We start from the raw sequence: 19,315 nt of genomic DNA, 5'->3' as shown, positions 1-19,315 counted from the left end.
CCAGAGAAGGGCTACGAAGCTGGTGAAGGGTCTGGACAACAAGTCTTACGAGGAACAGCTGAGGGAGCTGGGACTGTTTAGCCTGGAGAAGAGGAGGCTCAGGGGCGACCTTATCACACTCTACAGGTACCTGAAAGGAGGCTGTAGCCAGGTGGTGGTTGGTCTATTCTCCCATGTGCCTGGTGACAGGATGAGGGGGAATGGGCTAAAATTGCGCCAGGCGAGGTTTAGGTTGGATATTAGGAAGAACTTCTTTACTGAACGGGTTGTTAGTCACTGGAATAGGCTGCCCAGGGAAGTGGCTGAGTCACCATCCCTGGAGGTCTTTAAAAGACATTTAGATGTAGAGCTTAGGGATATGGTTTAGTGGAAGATTTGTTAGCGTTAGGTCAGAGGTTGGACTCAGTGATCTTGGAGGTCTCTTCCAACCTAGACTAGTCTGTGATTCTGTGATCTCCCTCAATCTCCTTTTTGGCCCAGTGTTCCCAGTCCTTGGCCATCTTGGCCCTCTACTCAGCCCCCTCCAGGTTATCAATAATATTCTTGCATGTGAGGGTGGAAATTGGGTGGTAATACCCCACATCTGGTCTAACAAGTGCCAAAGAAAGGGGCACTGGCTACACTTCCATTAAGAGCACCAGTTTAAGCCTCCTTGCTGCCCGGGGACAGAGCTCCTCCTGCAGAGCTGTTCCCCAGCCAGCCACTGACAAGTTGTCCAGGAAAGGGACACTAGTAAAAAACTGAAGCATGCCCTGACCAGGCACCAGCAAATGTGGTCCCTGGTTCCTTCCCAGGTGCAGGATCTCACATCCACCCTTTCCCAAGGCTCCTGCCAGCCCCTTGCTTTGGCCTGCCCGTGTCTCTGTAGATCACGACCCTGCCCTCAGCTTCCCCTGGCATGCTGCTTTCTGTAATCCTGAGCACATCCCTCTCTTTCTGAGTGTACTGATTAAAAAAAAAAAAAAAAAAAAGGATATTAAAAGAAGCCTTTCCACCTTGCAGGCAGACCAACCAGACTACAGTGGTGCACTAAGCACAAGTGCAGCTAAGTTTGAAAGCAGGATCTCACTTTCTGCACGTGTAGCACAAATGCCAAGAGCTTTGGGCTCTGCGTGCCCTTTTCCAGCCTACAGAACATGGACCTCAGGTTGTGAACACGACCCCTCAGTTTCATGGGCTTTGTCCAGGTCCTCATTCCCTCTGCCCCGACCTGAGAGGCAACAGCAGCACTGAGGCCAGGCACAGGATGAGGCAGACCCTGGGCTGCCACACACTTAACCCTCACCCCTGACATTTCAGGCAGTCTCAGGGGTAAGACATGGGAGAGCAACACCACAGCATGGCCTTTCCACCTCCAGCAAAGTCTCCAGGATTTCTGACAGGCTTGCAGTAATTCTGCCATGTCCTTAGCACAAGCTCACCTGTAGAATAAAACCAACTATGTGAGGCAGCCAACTAAAGGCAAGGTTAAGAAATGTGGTGGATAGTGGAAGCAGTAAAATGGGCACTTCAGAAACTCAAATTGCTTCCTACTGACTGCATATGTGAGTATGGAATGCATGTATATTATATATAAATATTATAAAAATATATCTGAAATCCTACAGGTGTAGATACTTTTTGTGGAAACCAACTGTAGACCACCCCCTGCTAAGGATGAGAAGTGTAAGCACCGAGGGGACAGCTGGGGTTTCAGCGACAGCCGAGGCAGAAGCATGCCCACACCAAAGTCTGACTTTACCACACAACAGCCACAGAGCATCCAAACTCTGATAGGGAGGAAGGGGAAAAGTTAGCTTTGCTTCATGTCCACTACCTTGTGCACAAATAGGCAATGTCTGCCATTGTAAGAGGCAGCACCTGACAACTTACATATATTAAAAGGCTGACTAAATATGAGTATGTAAAAAAATCCCTATGAAAAGAAAAAAAAAGTGTAAATACCTATTTTATGCAGAAGGCAAGAAGCAAGCTAGAAAGACTTGCTTCTCAATTTCTCACCATGAGAACTCCCTGGAACAAAAAGGCTGACCTACTTTCTGTAGAAGCACATACAAACAAGTCACCGCTGATGGCAGTATAGCTACCCAGATAACATGCTTCAGGCTACCACATTTCAGAAAGTCTTCAAACCATTTAATACAGTATTTTTCTCAGATGTGTTTCCTGCTGAGAAGCATTATTCATGGGGAGAGCTGTCTCCTGGTTGTCCTCAATATGTATTAATTGCACATACCCTGAGGGCTGGAGGGTAGCGTTTGATTTTTTTTTTTCTTGTTGCTTTGCAAGAACAGCTGCATTACTTAATTCATTTGTGGTTAAACAAATTCCTTTCTAAAGCTCCATATAAGGAGCTTGCAGGCCTAGAGCTCTAAATAATCCGTTCAATCTTCCTGTTTCGAATGATGCTGTTGTTGTTGCTGCTAATAATAATACAACCCAAATTATAGGACAGTAACATTTATTTAGAGCATGAGGGATTCCACATTATACAAACCCTTAAATTTATTTTGTTTCACTGGTCCATTTCTACAACAAATACATCAGAGCTACTATATAATAAAATTATTTACACTTCCAAACAAGATTGGGTTTGTTTATAACCCTCTTACTGCTATTCACATACAGTACTTAAACAACAGCACAATACATTATTTTAATACCTAAAAATGACAACCCTGTATTCTAATTTGTTTATGAAAAGTGGAAACAAATAAATTTACAGTTGTCTTCCCTTCCCCTTCCATTTCTTACAAACACGTTAACCTAATGTGCTAACCCTGGACTTCACTTTGTAAATCCAGAGGGTTTTAAAAGAACCCATTTTTTATATCTATTTATCTGTTTTTTAGAAAAAAATCATTTATTGGGAACAGTATAATATTAAAATGACTTACTGTACAGAATTTTATTTAAAAAAGAAAAATCACAGCTCAAAATTGCTATTGATAAATTCACACTCATTTACAAGTTTCATGTTTCCATGCAGTAATTTACTTGGATTTTCTTCTTTTTGACTGCATTGCACTGGCACTCGTTTCTGAAATTAAGAGAAGAAAGAAAGCATGGATACTAAGTTGATAATCCATTCATGAGAGCTGCACAGATTGCCCTTTTATGTTCCTAAAATCACACCAGAGTGGAAACAGAAATCGACTTTTCACAACACTTAACACCAAGGGACCCTTCATCCTGATCACAGCCATCAGCAGCAACACAATAACGCAAAGTCCCCACTAGCTTCTGTTACAAACACGCAGGTGCAATTTCAGAGTTCTGTGAGTATGAAGTCTTAAACGTAATGGCCTTTAAAAAAGACATTCTGTATTTTAAACTGTTCTTTAACTTTAGTTCCCCACATGCCACAACTTGCGCAGACATAACATGGAAGTAAGTCTCCCTGAAACATTCTGTGCAGGTTTGGACACAAACTGCATAAATTATATCCAAGCACAGTACTTGGAGATGGTGTTAGAAAAGTTGGAGTCTGCCACAAAGAATTTAGTTGTTTGACTCCTTGGAAAGTCAGATCATTAGTAAACAAGTGTCTTCGGTGTACATGATTCACAAAAAAACAGCTTATGCAGAATGATACAAAATATATAGTACTTCAGCAGAACAACTAGAAGCACTTGCAGAAGCTACAGTGAAACCAGATGACATTTTCAGTGCACTTACCAAGGCACTAAGTTTCCATTTCAAAACAGAAAGAAAAGAGAATTGAGTAAGGACTAAGGGTATTTGCATCTTTAGATTTTTTTAAAATGGGATTTTAAAGGTCTGCAATGTATCTTTGGCTCCTCACAATATTTTCTGATAGCTAGTAGAGCTGTGTGTATTTCAGAGTCAAAAGGGAAAAAATCCCCAAACTTCTAAAATCAGAAAAGCAATGGTACAACTCCATGGCTATTAAATGCTGCATTAAAAATAAATAAATAGATAAACTTTTCAAAATTTAACAACCCCGAAGCTACAGTAAACACTGAAACAGCCCTTGCTGGAAAGGTACTCTAACGAGTAAAAATACCAGTACAGTACCCGTTTTCAGAAGTGAAACATCTTAACAGGCATGACTTACAGTCACTCGAGTTCCCTTCGAGCAGTAACACTACTTTTAAGTAGCTTGCTCACCAGCAGCATTAGCTGTAGTCATCCCCACTGCTGCCAAAGTCTGTGCTTGACAGAATAAATGGGTCAGCACTCAGCAGCCTTCAGTGGCTGTGCAGCCATACAGTCCTGAAGCCCCCGCTCCTTTGTGAGCACCACCTGTTGTTCCTAATCTGCTTCTGCCCCAAACCTGCACCCTGACACAGGCTGTAATGATGAGGGCTGATTTTCTGTTTGCCCTCTTCTTTTACAACTATCCTTCTGTTCCTTCCCTCCTGATACTTCCCAAGGGTAAGGATACTTCCCTACATGAACTGGTCAAAATCTGATTTTCTCTCCCTGCTATACCTAAGTTTTTCCTAAATGCCATTTTTATATCAGCCTCTATTTCAAAAGGTATTTTCTCCCAACCCTGCGTTCTCTTTAATACGAATTATCAAGTTTGTCAGGACATAGATAGTGTAACCATAGACATCTTTAAGGAGGCCAAGATCATACAAATTATACATTTTCTTAAGCTATGTTTTACTAATAAATACAAAGAACAGAGTAGGCACAAGTGGCAAACCTCCTTACACTTCTCACTCTACACCTCACTAATTCTTCATGCTGAACTCTTCCACAAAGGTGTTCTGATTTGCTTATTTTCTCTACAGCTTTGAAGTAGGCAGTTGCTTGCACAGAGGTAAGGTAATCAAAGCCCAGGGTACTACATGATAAATTGAACCTATGCTTTCGAGCAAAACCCTTTGACACCACATCAGTTTCAGATACATGTTTTAAAAACAATTATTTTAGTTAAACAATTATTTTAGTTAAAACAATTATTTTAGTAAACGAGTAATTCAGTACAAAACCCCTAAGTCAGTTCTGCTATTATTTAAATTTAATATACTTTTACGTTCCCACATTTTCAGAATTTGACATGCCACTGGTTGTCATCTTTAGGTTTATTCATTACAGTACGTGGGGCAGGTCACACGTTTCAGATAGCCTCAAACTCAGGAAGTATCACTGAATCCATTTTACATTTGCTTCACATTTTTCAAACTTTTTTTTCACAATCATGAAATATAATTTATTTTTACAATACAGACTGATTCTTCTGCATTCTGCACAATCCTGCCACAAGAAGTAAGCAGCACTAAAATTTAATTAAATTCAGCAGCCATAAAACTGCAGAACATATAGGGCTCTTCATATAATCTTTGAGAGTCATTAGACAATTACGTATAGTTGGAAATCTCTCAAACTCTTATAAATGCAAATACTCTTACCAGCAAACTTTAGCATCTTTAATATGGAAAATGGTTGCTGAATTCAACTTGACTTTTATAATAATTTTATATTAATACCTCTTAGTTCTGTATGTTATCTTTAAAATATTGGTCAAATGTTTCCTCTTGATGGTCTCTCTACCCTCTTGCACAACTTTCATCCATCAGAATTTTTCTGACCCTTAAACATATGGAGCTGACACAGTTAGCTTCAGAAATGCAAAATGGCACCATGGACCATGCATTCTGGAAACGAACGTGCCAATCACACAAACGCTGCATACTTTGTTAAAGATTGTAACCCGTATAGAAGTAAGGCACGTCAGCAAATGCCAATGCCATGGGTTAGTATCTTGAACTTTAGGATTTCATGTGTTTGTGGAAAAAACAGCTGAGGATCTGTGAACAAGCACACAGCACTCCTCGATGGTTGCAGGCTGCCACCCAGGCAGCATTTTGAGTGTGCCTTAGCACGAGCATTTGGCTTGCAAAAGCTGACCATGCATTTGGGAAGACTTAAGCATTTTTCTCATGTCTTTCGGGCTTGATGAAAAAAAAAATAAAAAGACACTTTTAAACCCAAGTTCAGTCCTTTTAACAACATACTTCTGCCAAGAGAATTCAACTAGGCAAGCTTGCTGAATACTATGTTGATTAGTACTGCAGAAAACAAGTTCCACAAATTTAACAATAGGAAATCCATACAAGATTTACTGCCAGTACAGACTTTGGTAAACACTTTTAACCCAACCTCTGTCTAAAATCATTGAAACTAGAGTTAAAAGCACACATTTACAAACTGTAAACCATAGTTATTACTCAGTTACTGAAAGGATTATATTCTGGGAAGTATTTTACTTCCTGCCCTCTCCACAGAAATGATGGCTGTGCATTTTACCTTTTGCAGTGCTGGATGCAGATGCTGGTCTGGAGGACCTCTTGCGCTGTCCATTCTCTACAGTTTCCTGTGAAGCGGCAGAATCCTCTGTTCTTGAATTTCTTCTACTTGGAGTTTTAGACTTTTCACAATTCTCTTTTGTCTCATTACTAATAAAGTGGGACAAAATATTTCTGATGAAGTGTTAGAAGGATTATGTTTTTCTATGCAACTCAGACAAGCTGAAGGCTGGACTGACACAGGTACCAGTTCCGGACTATTAGCACTGAAGATATGAAATGCTAGAGATACCGGAAGTTTTATCAGATGAAGAATGACCTGAGTAAGCCAGAGTATAGTCCATTTCTATTAAAAATTATCAGAGGATACAGAATTGAGAAGTCCTCAAAGAGAATATTTTCAACATTAGAAGACCAAGAAATTAGATGCATTATAAATTGTCTGCTCTGTTTTCCACAGGTGCCACCATTACTGAAGTCTAGGAAAAGCAAACAAGTTACATTAGAGACTGCTATGATATGGGAATACAGAATTGAAATTGCAGATGAACATAAGGAGGAATTATGAACACTTAAGTAAGTATGCCAGCTCTGTTTTCATTACAGAGACTCAGTTAACTGATCTACATGATTTCTTCACACAATAAAAAGCTTATGGTTTACTTAAAACTTTCTTCAAGCTTTACAGCGAACTTCTGTTATAAAAAAATAGTTTTAGGTAGCGTGGAAATTAGATTTTTTGTCACCAGTACAATAAATGGAGTGTTACATGTTGTAATTAAACTCCTCTTTTATTTTGTTACTATTAGCCTTGTAAACTCACCCTGAGATTTGGGGGTTTTCTATTTAATGCGTTTATGCCAGATAATTTCTGACGGCTAATTAGCTTCTGAACGTTAAGCTAAACTTATCTCCTGTGGATTCAAAGATAATTTATCAAATAAATAATTTCACTGAAAATCAAAAAGGAGAAAGAAAACTCATTCTATGACCTTTGTCTGAAACTTGCAAGATTTCTTGAAAGGATGCCTTAATCAGAGAACTGATGGGAAGACACACAAAGCAGACCTGTGCATTAGAGGTTCTACTACAGTGTCAGTATTTCAGATGAAGTCCTACTTTAAGAGAAAAGAAACTACTACAAATACTTGCAGTTTTAAGCAACAGTTATCTGAAATAAAACACACTTTGTCAATAATAAGGAAAGACAGTCACACATTCTGAAAAGCAAGGGAACATAGAGTAAAGCAGAATACGGAAACACATGAATTGTCTCAGACACAAAACAAATACTGAAATCAATTTCCCCAATAGTCAGTACTATGGGTAGTCTATAAACTGAACCAACCAGGTGACAAACTGGTCTTCCAGTAAGTAACCTGGACAGCAGAAACAACAGCCACCTACTTCAGAAGGAGATCTTGAGGAGTGAGTAAGCAAATGGGCATCACCAGCTAAAGTTCAGTTATTAGGGATAATTGCTGAAGAGTTAAAATGAGTGTCCTTAAGTTTGGATTGTTTCATAGGGACCAACAGAACTCTACTCTGATTTTATAGAAGGAACTGAAGGTGGCCCAAATAAAAATATTTCTGGTGTTTTGTATGCTGCAAGGCTCCTCTGAGGTTTGTATTGTTTACCATTTCACCCTGGGAACTTAAAGCTGACTGCTGTGGATACAGACATCACTGCATTTTTAGTTTGCCTGAAAACTTTCCTTCTTTTCCAGTCTTGCTCAGAAAGACACCAATCCAGAAAAATCCAAACAGAAAAGGTACTTGGGATCATTTGATGTGCTCAATGAAAGCTCATTCAGACAATCCCCTCACCTGCTAAGAGTCTCACCTTCAGCTTTTTAGAAAAATTCTACCCTAAAAAAACTTGTCAGAATTTTAGATCATCTTCAATACAACTACAGAAAGATCCCAACCCATCTGAAAGTAAATATATTTACATATTCAATTCAGAGTCTTTCCTGATCTGAGAAAAATTGCATTACCTCCCTTCCAAAAGAAGACACTGCCTTATTTCCTGATGAACCAATGAATTAAATTACACTATTTACCCTGACTTATGGGATCACTTCAGTCTGATAAGGATAGCATCAAAAACATGGCCAGTTGTGCCAGCAGTTACCAAAACACTTTACAAAGGTCTGTCATTATAGCTGCCTAGAATGAGTGTGTAAGAGCTTTGTTGTGTTTTAGGATATAACAGAAATAGATCTTGAAAACAGTATTTTCTTTACTCAGAACACAGCTGTTTTAAATTTATTCTTTTAATTAGCGAATGTCTTAAAGAGGACAAGATGAAGATTCTACCAGGCTTTCCTACCAGGTTTCAACAAAGTGTCAAAAATCAAACACAGAGGAACTCTGGAGAAAACAGTAACTAACGCACATATATAATATAAGAAAAAGAAGAAGAAGAAAAAAAACAACAACTTTAGAAAGACCTACTTTAGAAAGACCTAGTTTCAGAAAATAAAAATTCACAGGACAGCTATTCTGCAGGCTTTTGGGAATGCACTTTAGATTTGTTTTCAGAAAATATCAAATGCCAGAACCATCAAGACCCTTCCAGGATGTGAAACACTCAGGTCTGAAAGGATATGAGGAAATACTGCTCAAATCATGAAGACAGATTTCGGAAAAAGTTACCTTACGTTCTGTATTTCAGCAACATTTTGAAACAGTCAACTAGCCCGATTCTTTGGCATGAAAGAAAAGGTATGGCCAAGAAAGTGACAATACATTGGAGAAGAATTTTTTAAGTTGTGCAACTGAAGCAAAGAGAAAAGGACTTCCTTGCATGAAAGCTGTATCTATTCTGAATCTATATAAACTATCTCCTTACCTTTGACCAGCAACTACAGGAACATTTGTTTCAAGTTCTACAAGAGAAAAAGATAATTTTTAGGTCTGCTGTAGAATTACATACTTGCTGACAAGGCATGACTATCTCACAGTTGTCTCACTACGTGTTAACATCTGATGAATAAGCTTCCCTCATCTACTGTTACTCTCAAAGCAAATCAAACTCACATATCAAATGAAGTGTGACATCAGGCAGTGCTCTCTCTGATTTTGGCCTGCACCAGCGATGACAAAGAAAAGTTAAAAGAAACCCTGCAGAAGGAAACTACAGAGAAACTTTCCAGCAAGAGCTACAGTCCTCTCCCTTTTTAAATTTCTATTTTAGTCAGTTTATTCCTTCTAGAGCTTCTACATTTAATTAGCTTTAAACCTTAAAAATACTAATCAGAATCTATCATACATGTAAAATTGAACTTTAACACAATCTCTCTCCTAGTGATTTCACTAGGAAATCAGGTTTCCTTTGAGTCTTCATCACAATAAATAACACTGATTTGAATCACATAAGATTTCTCATCTTTTTTTTTATTGTCCACCTTTTAGTCATCCCCATATGTACCAGACACTTTGTTCAAATGCAGTACCTATATCTAAATGCAGTACCTCATGTGAGAAACTGCCACTGACTTAGGGATTATCATTAAAATGTAATATCTTAATTCACTGTTAGTTTATCACATTACCTATACTGGACTTCATCTCACCCTTAAACACCCCACAGTGTTCAGGACAGTGATGCACAAAACTGTGGCTTTGCCTTTAGGAGCAATTTAGTACTCCAAGTATGCTATAATGCACACAATGAACAAAACTGTAAAAAAAGTAAGAAGGCATAATGCTAGTCCTGTTATGATAAACAACTCCTTATGATTTGTATTGTTGGAACATCAGACTCTTCATTGTAAGTGTATATATTACCACATCCAAAAAACTGTCTCGATGACAAAAGAAAAACAGACTTAGTAACATATAAGAAGAGTTATTTTTCTTCCTACTTAAAACTTGGGTGTTCTGTCCATTCAATAAAAATTGGTAACACCAGTGCTTTTTTCCCTGAGCAGGAACTCACTAATATGACTACATAAGCTCTGGTGCAGAGACAGATGTAACCCTAGCAGGGTGCATGAACGTCTTTAAAATTAAGGTTTATGAAAGTAACATAGTACAATTTTTACTTTCTTCAAGCTTAAATTCTCATCGTACTACATAAAGCAAATTGATGAAATCGCCACTTTTCATGTTCATGTCCATCTGCTTTCCTTACTCATCTTAGAAACTGCTTTTTAAAAGCACCACAGAATTGATGTGCATGATAATAGATGGCAACACCAAAAAGTCATCTGTCATGGCTGAATCCTTGAAACACTGCAGAGAGTTCATTAAAAGCTTTGAACAGAGAGAAAAAAAAAAAGGGTTAGAACTCCAAAAATTATGTTCTTACCATGGCTTTGGGAAATATTTTCAGAAGTGTCCCATATCAGAGAAAACTCTTATTTGCTCTTAAAAACTTCAAAACTCAAACACACCAAATGCGTCATTACAAATCCAGTCCTCCAAGTTTAAAACTTGAGCTTATAAAAACTGCTTTGGTGATTTTTTCTTTCATTTTATTCATTCCCCTAACTGAAGCTCCAGCAAGGCTTTGGAGATTTCTAAAGCATAACATATCTAACAGAAAAATAAACCCAACAACAACAATAATAATAAAAAACCACCATCAATCTACAAAGTATATTCATGATCAATAAAAATATTCATGATTTACCATTTTGAGGTAGAAAAATAATGAGCTTAGTTCACCTAAATTCTGCTTTTCCAAAGTAAGATTTACCTGTTCTTTGAACAGTACTTTCTGATGTTGCAACTGAACTTTTTTTCTGCATTAAATGTTGAGAGGATGCTAGAATAGAAGTGGAGGGAAAAAGCATTATTTTCAAAGACAATTTCAGTATTTTTTTTATCATGCAATTGGGCTGCTTTTACAAAATTCTGTATCTTCCAATTTACTGCATTTTTACATTTATAGATGCAACTTTTTTTAACCCACCCACTACTCCCTCCCACCCTAACACCTCTCCCTTTTTAAAAACAAATAACGAAAACAAAACACACACAAAAACCCTTTAGCAAAGCTACTCCAAGCAAGTTTTCCTGAAGTAGAATAAGTTATGAAGTATCAAATAAAGCATATTTTTAAAGGTAATGCTTTTTGACTAGACACAGAAACTAAAGAAAGACCTAGAAACTAAATAGTTTTGTCTCTCTCTCAGCTTAATGCTCATTTCAAAAGAAGTCTTGAGGAAAAATATCATCTTTGTTAATTTGAATTCATACCCTCACTCAAACTGCATGAGAGCAAAATGCACTCCAGATGCTCCCATGATGAGCTCTGTCAATAAGATAAAGTGACTTTAATGTGGTGTTTTTTAGGTTGCCAAGTTAAAAATAAGATAAGAAAACCAATTACTGTTAGACAAATGCCTTTCAGTTTTCCCTTATGTGTGATAATGAACTTATGAAGAGCATGGAGGTGTAAAGTTAAAGGTTCCCATTTAAATAAAGAATATTCACTTCCGTTTGTAAAAACACAGGTACATTCAGATGCTTACATCGTTCTCCTTCACTAGTTGATACCACCTCCCAAATCTAGAGAGAAGGTACACACCGTTACATTGCAATTCCAGACTAGAAACAGATTGCTTCATACTTAAGAATAACTGTATCCATACTCTTGATGTTGGAGCTAGATACATTTTCTGATTTTTTCTTGCACACTAAGTCAAGCAGCAGCAAGAGCATTTGAGAAGTGCTATCACTGCTTGCTGTTTTAAGACTGCTTTACAGTCCTATGTCATGCTTCTCCTGTCAATGACTTTTTCTCCTAACAAAAGAGGATTCCTTCCGTGAAACTCAAAGTAAACATCTAATAATAACATCCAATAGCATACAGTTAAGATGTATGTAACCACATCTAAGACATCTATCCACAGGGAAATGGAAATTCACACTCAAGCTGAAGGTCTCAATTCTACTGATTTAGGTGGATTTTATCTTCTATGATTTTATCTTCTCAAAGATAAAATTCATGCCTAAATTCAAGATATAAAGCACAATGGCTATTCGAATAGCTTGATACAAGAGAGATGGCTTATTTCCAAACCATTTTCAAAAGATTAAAACCAGCCTCAATAAATAGCAGCGATGTCACAAATAAAGTTTGCCAGATGCTTGAACTAAAACCGTAAGGAAACAGGTCAGATATGAGGGTATTTTATGTTACTGGATTCGACTTACTCATAATTCCATTTTCAACTCTCTCTCTGAAATTAACATTTTAAGTTTTCCCTGGACATAAGGTGTGTGTTTTTTGTTTTGTTTTCCCTGGAGTAGCTCAGCTACTTCCCTAGAAGGTTAAGGTCCTCACAGTGGGAACTAGAATTATTGAAATTAATACACAGTATCAGAATTAAGTCAATATATTTAAATGTTACAAACATAAAAGGTCTCTGGGAAGACTAAAGCAGAAAAAGCCATCTACCAGTTTAAAAGATGCCTTAAATATTACTTCTGTCATTGCTGACACATCCAATTTTGCCTCCCCAGTTCTAAAAGTTATATGAAGTCACTCTTCTGTTATTGCATCATACGTTCACATCAAACACCACACCTAAGCAGTAAATGAAAATTAAGATAAAACACCTGAAATGCGAGTCTTTGTGAAATACAAGCCTGTGTATCTCTCAGATATTAAGAACAAAAAGCAGTGGTCAGCTTATAGCCTCTCTATTATTGCATTCATGGAAAAAGGCATGCAAGAGATTTATGAAAGTAATCTCATGTCTTCCATTTAAGTAGGTCAGCAGTGAACTTACCTGTATTTTGTAGCAGTTCCTGATGTGATCCTGTTTTCTCCTCCACCAAACCAACCCCAGTTTGCTCAGCTGGTAAGCCACTGTGGTTACTACCATTAGTGCATGGTGTTGCAGGTGCAAGCTCTGGGATTACTGGAGTGGTTACAGCTGACAGTGCACTTGTAGGAGGAGTGCTTGTTGATAAGCTTGGAGATGCAGAAGTGGAAACAACAGCAGTATTAACACTCATATTGCCAGGCCCAGAAGTGCTCTGTTTTGTAAGACTGGGTGCTGGAGGTGTCACAGTTTTATTGTCTAGTTCTGCTGGTGATTGCTCTGTTGCCAAACTGTTTGAGACTGACATTTCTGGTCCCTGACCTTCTGCTTCTCCATCCAAAGCATACTGCTCTTCCCCCTTCTCGAGAGAGCCCGTGACTTTCTTGCATGCTTTTGTAAGTAAGAGTTGACCAATCTTGTCTACTTTTCCCTTTCCCTTACTTGATGAAACAGGACTTCGTCTGTTCCCAGATCCTGGACTGCTCGTAAGAAGAGGTGAAACAACAGGTCCAGACTGTGTCACTGTAACAGAGCACTGGTCACTCGATCCATTGCTTTGAGAAGCTGCCTCCTCAGGGCTGAAGTCTTTTGCTGGCTGGGCAGGAAGATGTGAAGAAACATTTGAAGAAGTTGTAGCAGGAGAAGGCAGCTGAACAGGAGGTGCCAAGGGATTTAGAACCAGTGGCCTGCTTGTAGGAATACTAGGAGCGGGGCTGCTAGAGGACGTGCTAGGAGGTGCAGGAGCAGAGGAGAACTTTATATTCTGTGGTATATGTAAGGGACCCACAACAGCGACTGACTGAGGCATTAGGCTAGAGTTAGATGTCATCGGTGCTGCAGGAATTGTGCTTGGCTGAGAGCCTTTCATAACCTGAATTATTGATGATGAGTTTATAAAAACAGGTGTAATGAACTGTGGCCGGGCATTAGATTGAGCTGCCGACTGTCCCTCAGAAACCATAACTTTGTTGCCTACATTAGGCATTGTGACAACAGTAGACACCAATGCAGGTTGCAAGTGAGATGACAATGGTGCCGACGTATTAGCAGATGATGTAATAGGGTTTGAAGTTACAAAAACTGTTATCTGGTTGGGTGGTAAAGGACCTGAAATAGAAGAAGAGTTGACAGGCCTTTGCATTACTGGAGGAACGCTCTGTGTAACATTTGAGTTTATTTCTCCCAGTTCCTGATGCCCTGGATTTGAACAGGACTCATTATTTTGAGGCAAGCTAAGTGAATTAGATGGCTCTTTGCTAGTGGATGTATCTTGCAGTGGAGGAATGACAGCTATCTTTTTTAGGTCCTCCACAGTGGTGACTATTGGTGCCATTTCTAGACCAGTCAGCCCAGGGGGCTTAATGGTTACATTAGGAGCTCCAGAATTATCAAGAAGTTGACTTAAAGAAGTTGGTGCTTCCCTCATAGCTGGAGATACCATGGTTTTACTCTCCTCCAGAACTTGAAGCTTACCTGCGTCTAAGGCCTGCCCATCTTTTTTTGACTGTTCCTCTGGAACCAACGTTTTTATTTCTGGAGTAGGGATAGCTTTTAGTTCAATATTGGGCTGGTCTTTGTTACCTTGGACACCTTGTGCGCTTTGGCACTCATTATCTTGAGGAACACTAAGGCTCTCTTTACTGTCTTCAGCAACAGCAGGTACAGAAACTGTGGGATTCTGATTACTTAGAATGTTATTATTTTGAAAACTTGTTGTCACCGGTGTTGGCAAAGAAGTGGGACCAACCATCATATTTCTTTGCATATCTATGTTCTGCAAAAGAGATGGATTCTGCTGAGTATTCAATGATAATTTAGCTGCTTTTGAGTTTTGTCTGCCAGGGCTTGGTGTTGTTTTCCTGCTGGATCCAGGACTGGACCTTCGACTATTGCTTGGACTTGCTCTCTTTGTTCCTCCAGTGTTGGTTTGTTTTCCTGAATTAATGACCACACCTTCCAATTTGTGTGACTGTGGAGCAGCAAAACTAGACTGATTGTTAATTGTGAGATTTGATGGGGCTTGTCCAATGGCCTTCAAAGTAGTTGGGTTAAGACCTTGCTGATCAAATCCTCTGTTGAGATTAGGCCTGGGAGGTAAAGGAATATTAATCTGAGGAGGGAAAAGACCAGCTATAGAAGCATTGAGTCTCTCTGGAGATAGGCTTATTTCAGAGGGTTCTGTGCTAGGTGGACGGTTATTAGGAGTCTGGGGATAATATGGCCTTGGGCTTGCTCTATTTGGGGTTTTAGGCCTTGAAGTTTGAGATGGGGTGGCAACATTTGGAAAATGGTGTGTAAGAGTGCCAGGCAGAGAATTAGACTGCTGTTGAGGACTTGCACCTTGGGCAGTTGAAAGCGTGGATGGTCCAGGTTTGGGTCCCGTCATCATTAATTGGTTCTGTGAAACTACTAAATGAGATGTCAAATTATTCTGAGCTCCTGATGCTGGGGGGACTTCAGTTCCACCTCCTTCTGGAACAGAAGACACTGATGAAACCTCCCCCAGAGGTGAGCTGGAAGGATTCTGTACATTATCTTGATAAACCATTTTTCTTGCATTGTTTCCCAGAGAAGGATTGCCTGGCAAGGAAATTCTCTGTTTATCAGGAGATGGAGGCACTGATCCAGGACCTTGTAGATTAACCATTACTGGCATGTTACCACTCTGCTGCATTGGCATTCGTTGAGCATCTGGATTCAGAGGTCCTCGAGGTGGGTGAACTCCTTGTGGCACAGGAAGTCTGACTGATTTGGGATCCTGCTGCATCATAAGCATCATCATCATTTGCTGCTGTTGCTGTGGTGTTTGTGGTGGTGCCTGGGCTTGCTGTGGTGGTGGCTGTGGTGGCTGCTGCGGCTGTGGCTGCTGTGTATGTGGCATGAGTTGTGGTGGCATCTGCTGAAGTGGTCTTTGTTCCACTGGCTGAGAAGGATAACCTAAGAAGACATGGTGATATTCATCAAAACACAGAGACTGAAAACATTTTTACTTAATTTATGAATCACCTGTATGACATTGAATTGGAGAACTCTCAACTTCTACCAGCTACTAGCTATTATTCTGGATTCCTGCCACCTCGGTCTCTACAACTGTCCACAGGCTTGTTTTCACTTAAAAATATAGAGTTGGACTTCCACGAATTAGTTATCCTTAAAGCAAACCTAAAAGTTTGACAGTCACTGTGGAACATAAACCAGCAAGCTTGTTACAGATCTGACTGCTCCTAGTGTACAAAGTAGATTCTACGATGTATCACTGAGCCAAAAATGGTGCTAAAAATAACCCACGTGGCTTATAACATGAAATTCCTGAGGACTTTGTATTTAATCCTTCTTATGTATAAAGTGTAATTCCAACTGTAACCTTCATTTCTTAATTCTGAAAAATCAACTATTGGCTAATGCTCAGGTTTTAAGGCACCAGTCTGTACTACTTACTGCTGGATGCACAGGAATCTTTATAAATTATGATACTGCTAAATAATTCTGCAGAGTTCATCATGATACCTGCAGAATGATACATGAGAACACAGCCATCGATTCATATTGAGCTAATTCAAAGAACACACTTAAACAATGGCATTATTTATTTACTAGGAGAAAAAAACAAAACTTTGGACTTGAATGTGTGAGAATGCGAAAAAAAAGTGCTATCACAAAGATCGGTAAAATATCTATTGTAGTTACAACATTCAAATAATCTGCTTAAAAATCCTACTACCTGGTGGCCTACTTGCAAAGTCTGAAAGCTTAGGGCCTGAGTTATCTACATTCATTCCTTGATCTCCAGACATTGATGACTGATCACTCTCCTCCAGGCCACTTGGACGAGGTTCTGAAGAGCTGAAAGAAAAATAACTGCCATTTAGATACTGCCTTAACACCAGTGTTTGAATTCTGCTTTTATTATTGTCTCAGCACTTCTGAACAGACCTGCAAGCAACTCATGGAAATACATCAATGCTTCAGGAATAACATGACAAACGTGACACATGGTTGAGGTCTGCTGACAATTGTTCCTATGCCTTACATGCTACTCAAGAAGCAGCAAGATGCCTGTTGCTCTATTCATCTAAGCATTTGTTTCTTTCCTTAGTTAAAAAACTCAAATTCAAGGTAGAAAAAAAGAAAATAGGCAAGGGATACTCCAAATTATATATAAGTAGGCTTCCAGCTGGATCTAAATAGGCTTCCCTCACATACTGCCATCACATCTCTATTAATAAATATCAGGAGTAGATACGTAGCATTTTATTTCACTGCTATCACCACATACCCAGAGGTGACTAGCTCAGGGTATTGGTGACCTCTATTGATGTCACAGCACAAATGTATTGACATCTCAGATGTTCAAGGTCAGCTGGCAGAGCTTCCTAGGATGCTGAGGCTCTAGAACTGATGCTCCAGGATTTAAAATTGTTGAGATTCAATGCCCAATACTTCTACTCAATCAGGACAGCTTGTGCAGACTTAGGAATAAACCACGTTTTTATAGCTATCAATACATATGGTCAGAGAATGCAAGATAAAGAGGGATGAAGAGCAGAAGACCATAACTGCTTATCTGCTTCATGACTACACCAAGGCTGTAGGGAGATCTATGTAATAAAAGCTCCAAGTTAAAACTAAAGATATCAAAATAGGCCCACTGCCTACAAGAAGAGACGGAATTATGCAGAAATGTGAAGGACAAAAGAAATTTTCAGAAAAAAACAAGAACTTGAAATATTTAAAGGTGGAGAGATCTCTCCTATTTAAGTTTACTTGACAGTGACAGTTTCTGGCATCTGTACAGCTGATGGGGAGAAACCCAGGCCTGTCCTAATGTCCTATTAACTACCTAAAACATGTTCAAAGAGCAGAGTGTGACTTGAAAGTCCCTGAACTTTCACAGGTCAAAAGAAGGGAGAACATAAATCACGAGAGAATAAAGATAAGAAACATAACAGCTCCAAGCATTACTACTGAGTAGGCAAGTATTGCCAAGGAAAGTATTTGTTAAATACTTAACAGTTAAATCTTTTGTCTAATCCAGCATACCACTAAGTTTTATGATGCAGTTGTTACAGGCTTACCCGCCCCTGCTAATAAATGTGATGAAAACTGGCAAACCTCAGCCTCTTACTTCAGTATGGCCACTTGGCATGAAACCCCAGAGTATGCACAGCCACCGCAAGCACTGCAGCAAGGGCATGAGCCTGGGGTCTCTGCTAATGCAGCCCACAAACACACCACTGTACACACAGCCACATGTCCCAGCAGCACTGCGTTAGTGGACATGAGTGGGAAAAATTTCTGATGACAAAATCTCACAGCAGCTCAGCCTTTGATGTACGCCACATGGTGCAGGCAACATGAACTGCCTAAAATTGTGAATACCACCCTAAATTTGCAATTTTGCCACTGGTGATTCTTTAAAACAGGGGTGGGAATTAAAAATGCAGCTGTTAAAGATTAGACAAAAAGCTGGTGTGACAGCATTACCACACAAACAGGTTTACCTAGAAAACAATCTTGGTGCAAAATCAGATCTTAAAAAACACCTCCTGCCTGATGGGTTCCATCAGGCGAGCTACAAACAAAACCTTGCAGAACAAACCTCGAGTTTTATTATACAGTAACAAAGAATAACAGTGACTGTAGGAACACCTGCTACTATAGTTACTAGAAAAATTAAACATAAATGGAATTTCCAATGTATTTGAAGTTTACTGAACATATTTAACAACCACCAGCTATCTAAAAAAACATCAAATTCTAAACACAAATAACTAGCACGACAATAAGTCCGTGTGGGAGGGATAAACATTCCTTATTTGTTCTTTCCTCTTACTGCTCTCAGTGTAAGAAGGCACCAGCTGCACAGCACGGATTATCAGAGTTTCCTAAGCGAACCTCCAGCTCTACCAGCTGCATTGCCAAGCACAGCTTTCAGATGTAAAATCCCAGTCAGAGTGGAAGAGAGAAAGCAAACCAACAAAAACCAGGGCTGCAGAAGGTGAAATAAGCTACGCAAAAATATAGCTACAGAGAAGAGGCAAGCAGAACCAGCCCTGCTGATGTGGTACAGTGCTCTGCTACAGCTTTACTTTTATAGAAAGGCACTCATACTCCGATGCTAAATTAGCTTCACTTCCCACGTGTGTAGCAGGGTTGTTGTTTCCAGATCTACCACTAAAAGCTCTCTGAAGCTAGCTGAGGGAAGCCTCCCGTGCTGAGTCCCATGGTGCTGTTCTCCAGGCACTCACCACC

General features: G+C 39.3%; 1 protein-coding gene across 6 annotated transcripts in view; it reads right to left on the bottom strand.

Annotated features, from left to right (window-relative positions):
* Positions 1 to 2,444: 2,444 nt before the first annotated feature.
* Positions 2,445 to 19,315, bottom strand: part of NCOA6 (nuclear receptor coactivator 6) — a 47,659-nt gene continuing 30,788 nt past the window's right edge. For 3 of the 6 annotated variants that reach the window (XM_035344312.1, XM_035344308.1, XM_035344313.1), the window contains 6 exons: positions 16,785 to 16,906; positions 13,028 to 16,000; positions 10,987 to 11,055; positions 9,136 to 9,172; positions 6,283 to 6,431; positions 2,445 to 3,040 (listed from right to left, as the gene is read on the bottom strand). In XM_035344312.1, coding sequence (XP_035200203.1) covers positions 2,994 to 3,040; positions 6,283 to 6,431; positions 9,136 to 9,172; positions 10,987 to 11,055; positions 13,028 to 16,000; positions 16,785 to 16,906 — 3,397 coding nt within the window. In that variant the 3' untranslated portion in view covers positions 2,445 to 2,993. Of the gene's footprint in view, positions 3,041 to 6,282; positions 6,761 to 9,135; positions 9,173 to 10,986; positions 11,056 to 13,027; positions 16,001 to 16,784; positions 16,907 to 19,315 lie in introns of those variants that run through there. The other 3 variants (XM_035344309.1, XM_035344310.1, XM_035344311.1) reach the window with 3 other exon arrangements.

This window comes from Oxyura jamaicensis, chromosome 20 (assembly GCF_011077185.1).
Source record: "Oxyura jamaicensis isolate SHBP4307 breed ruddy duck chromosome 20, BPBGC_Ojam_1.0, whole genome shotgun sequence".
Taxonomy (NCBI): Eukaryota; Metazoa; Chordata; class Aves; order Anseriformes; family Anatidae; genus Oxyura; species Oxyura jamaicensis.
The sequence above is the reverse complement of the archived record's forward strand: the minus strand, read 5'-3'. Positions and strand labels throughout refer to the sequence as shown.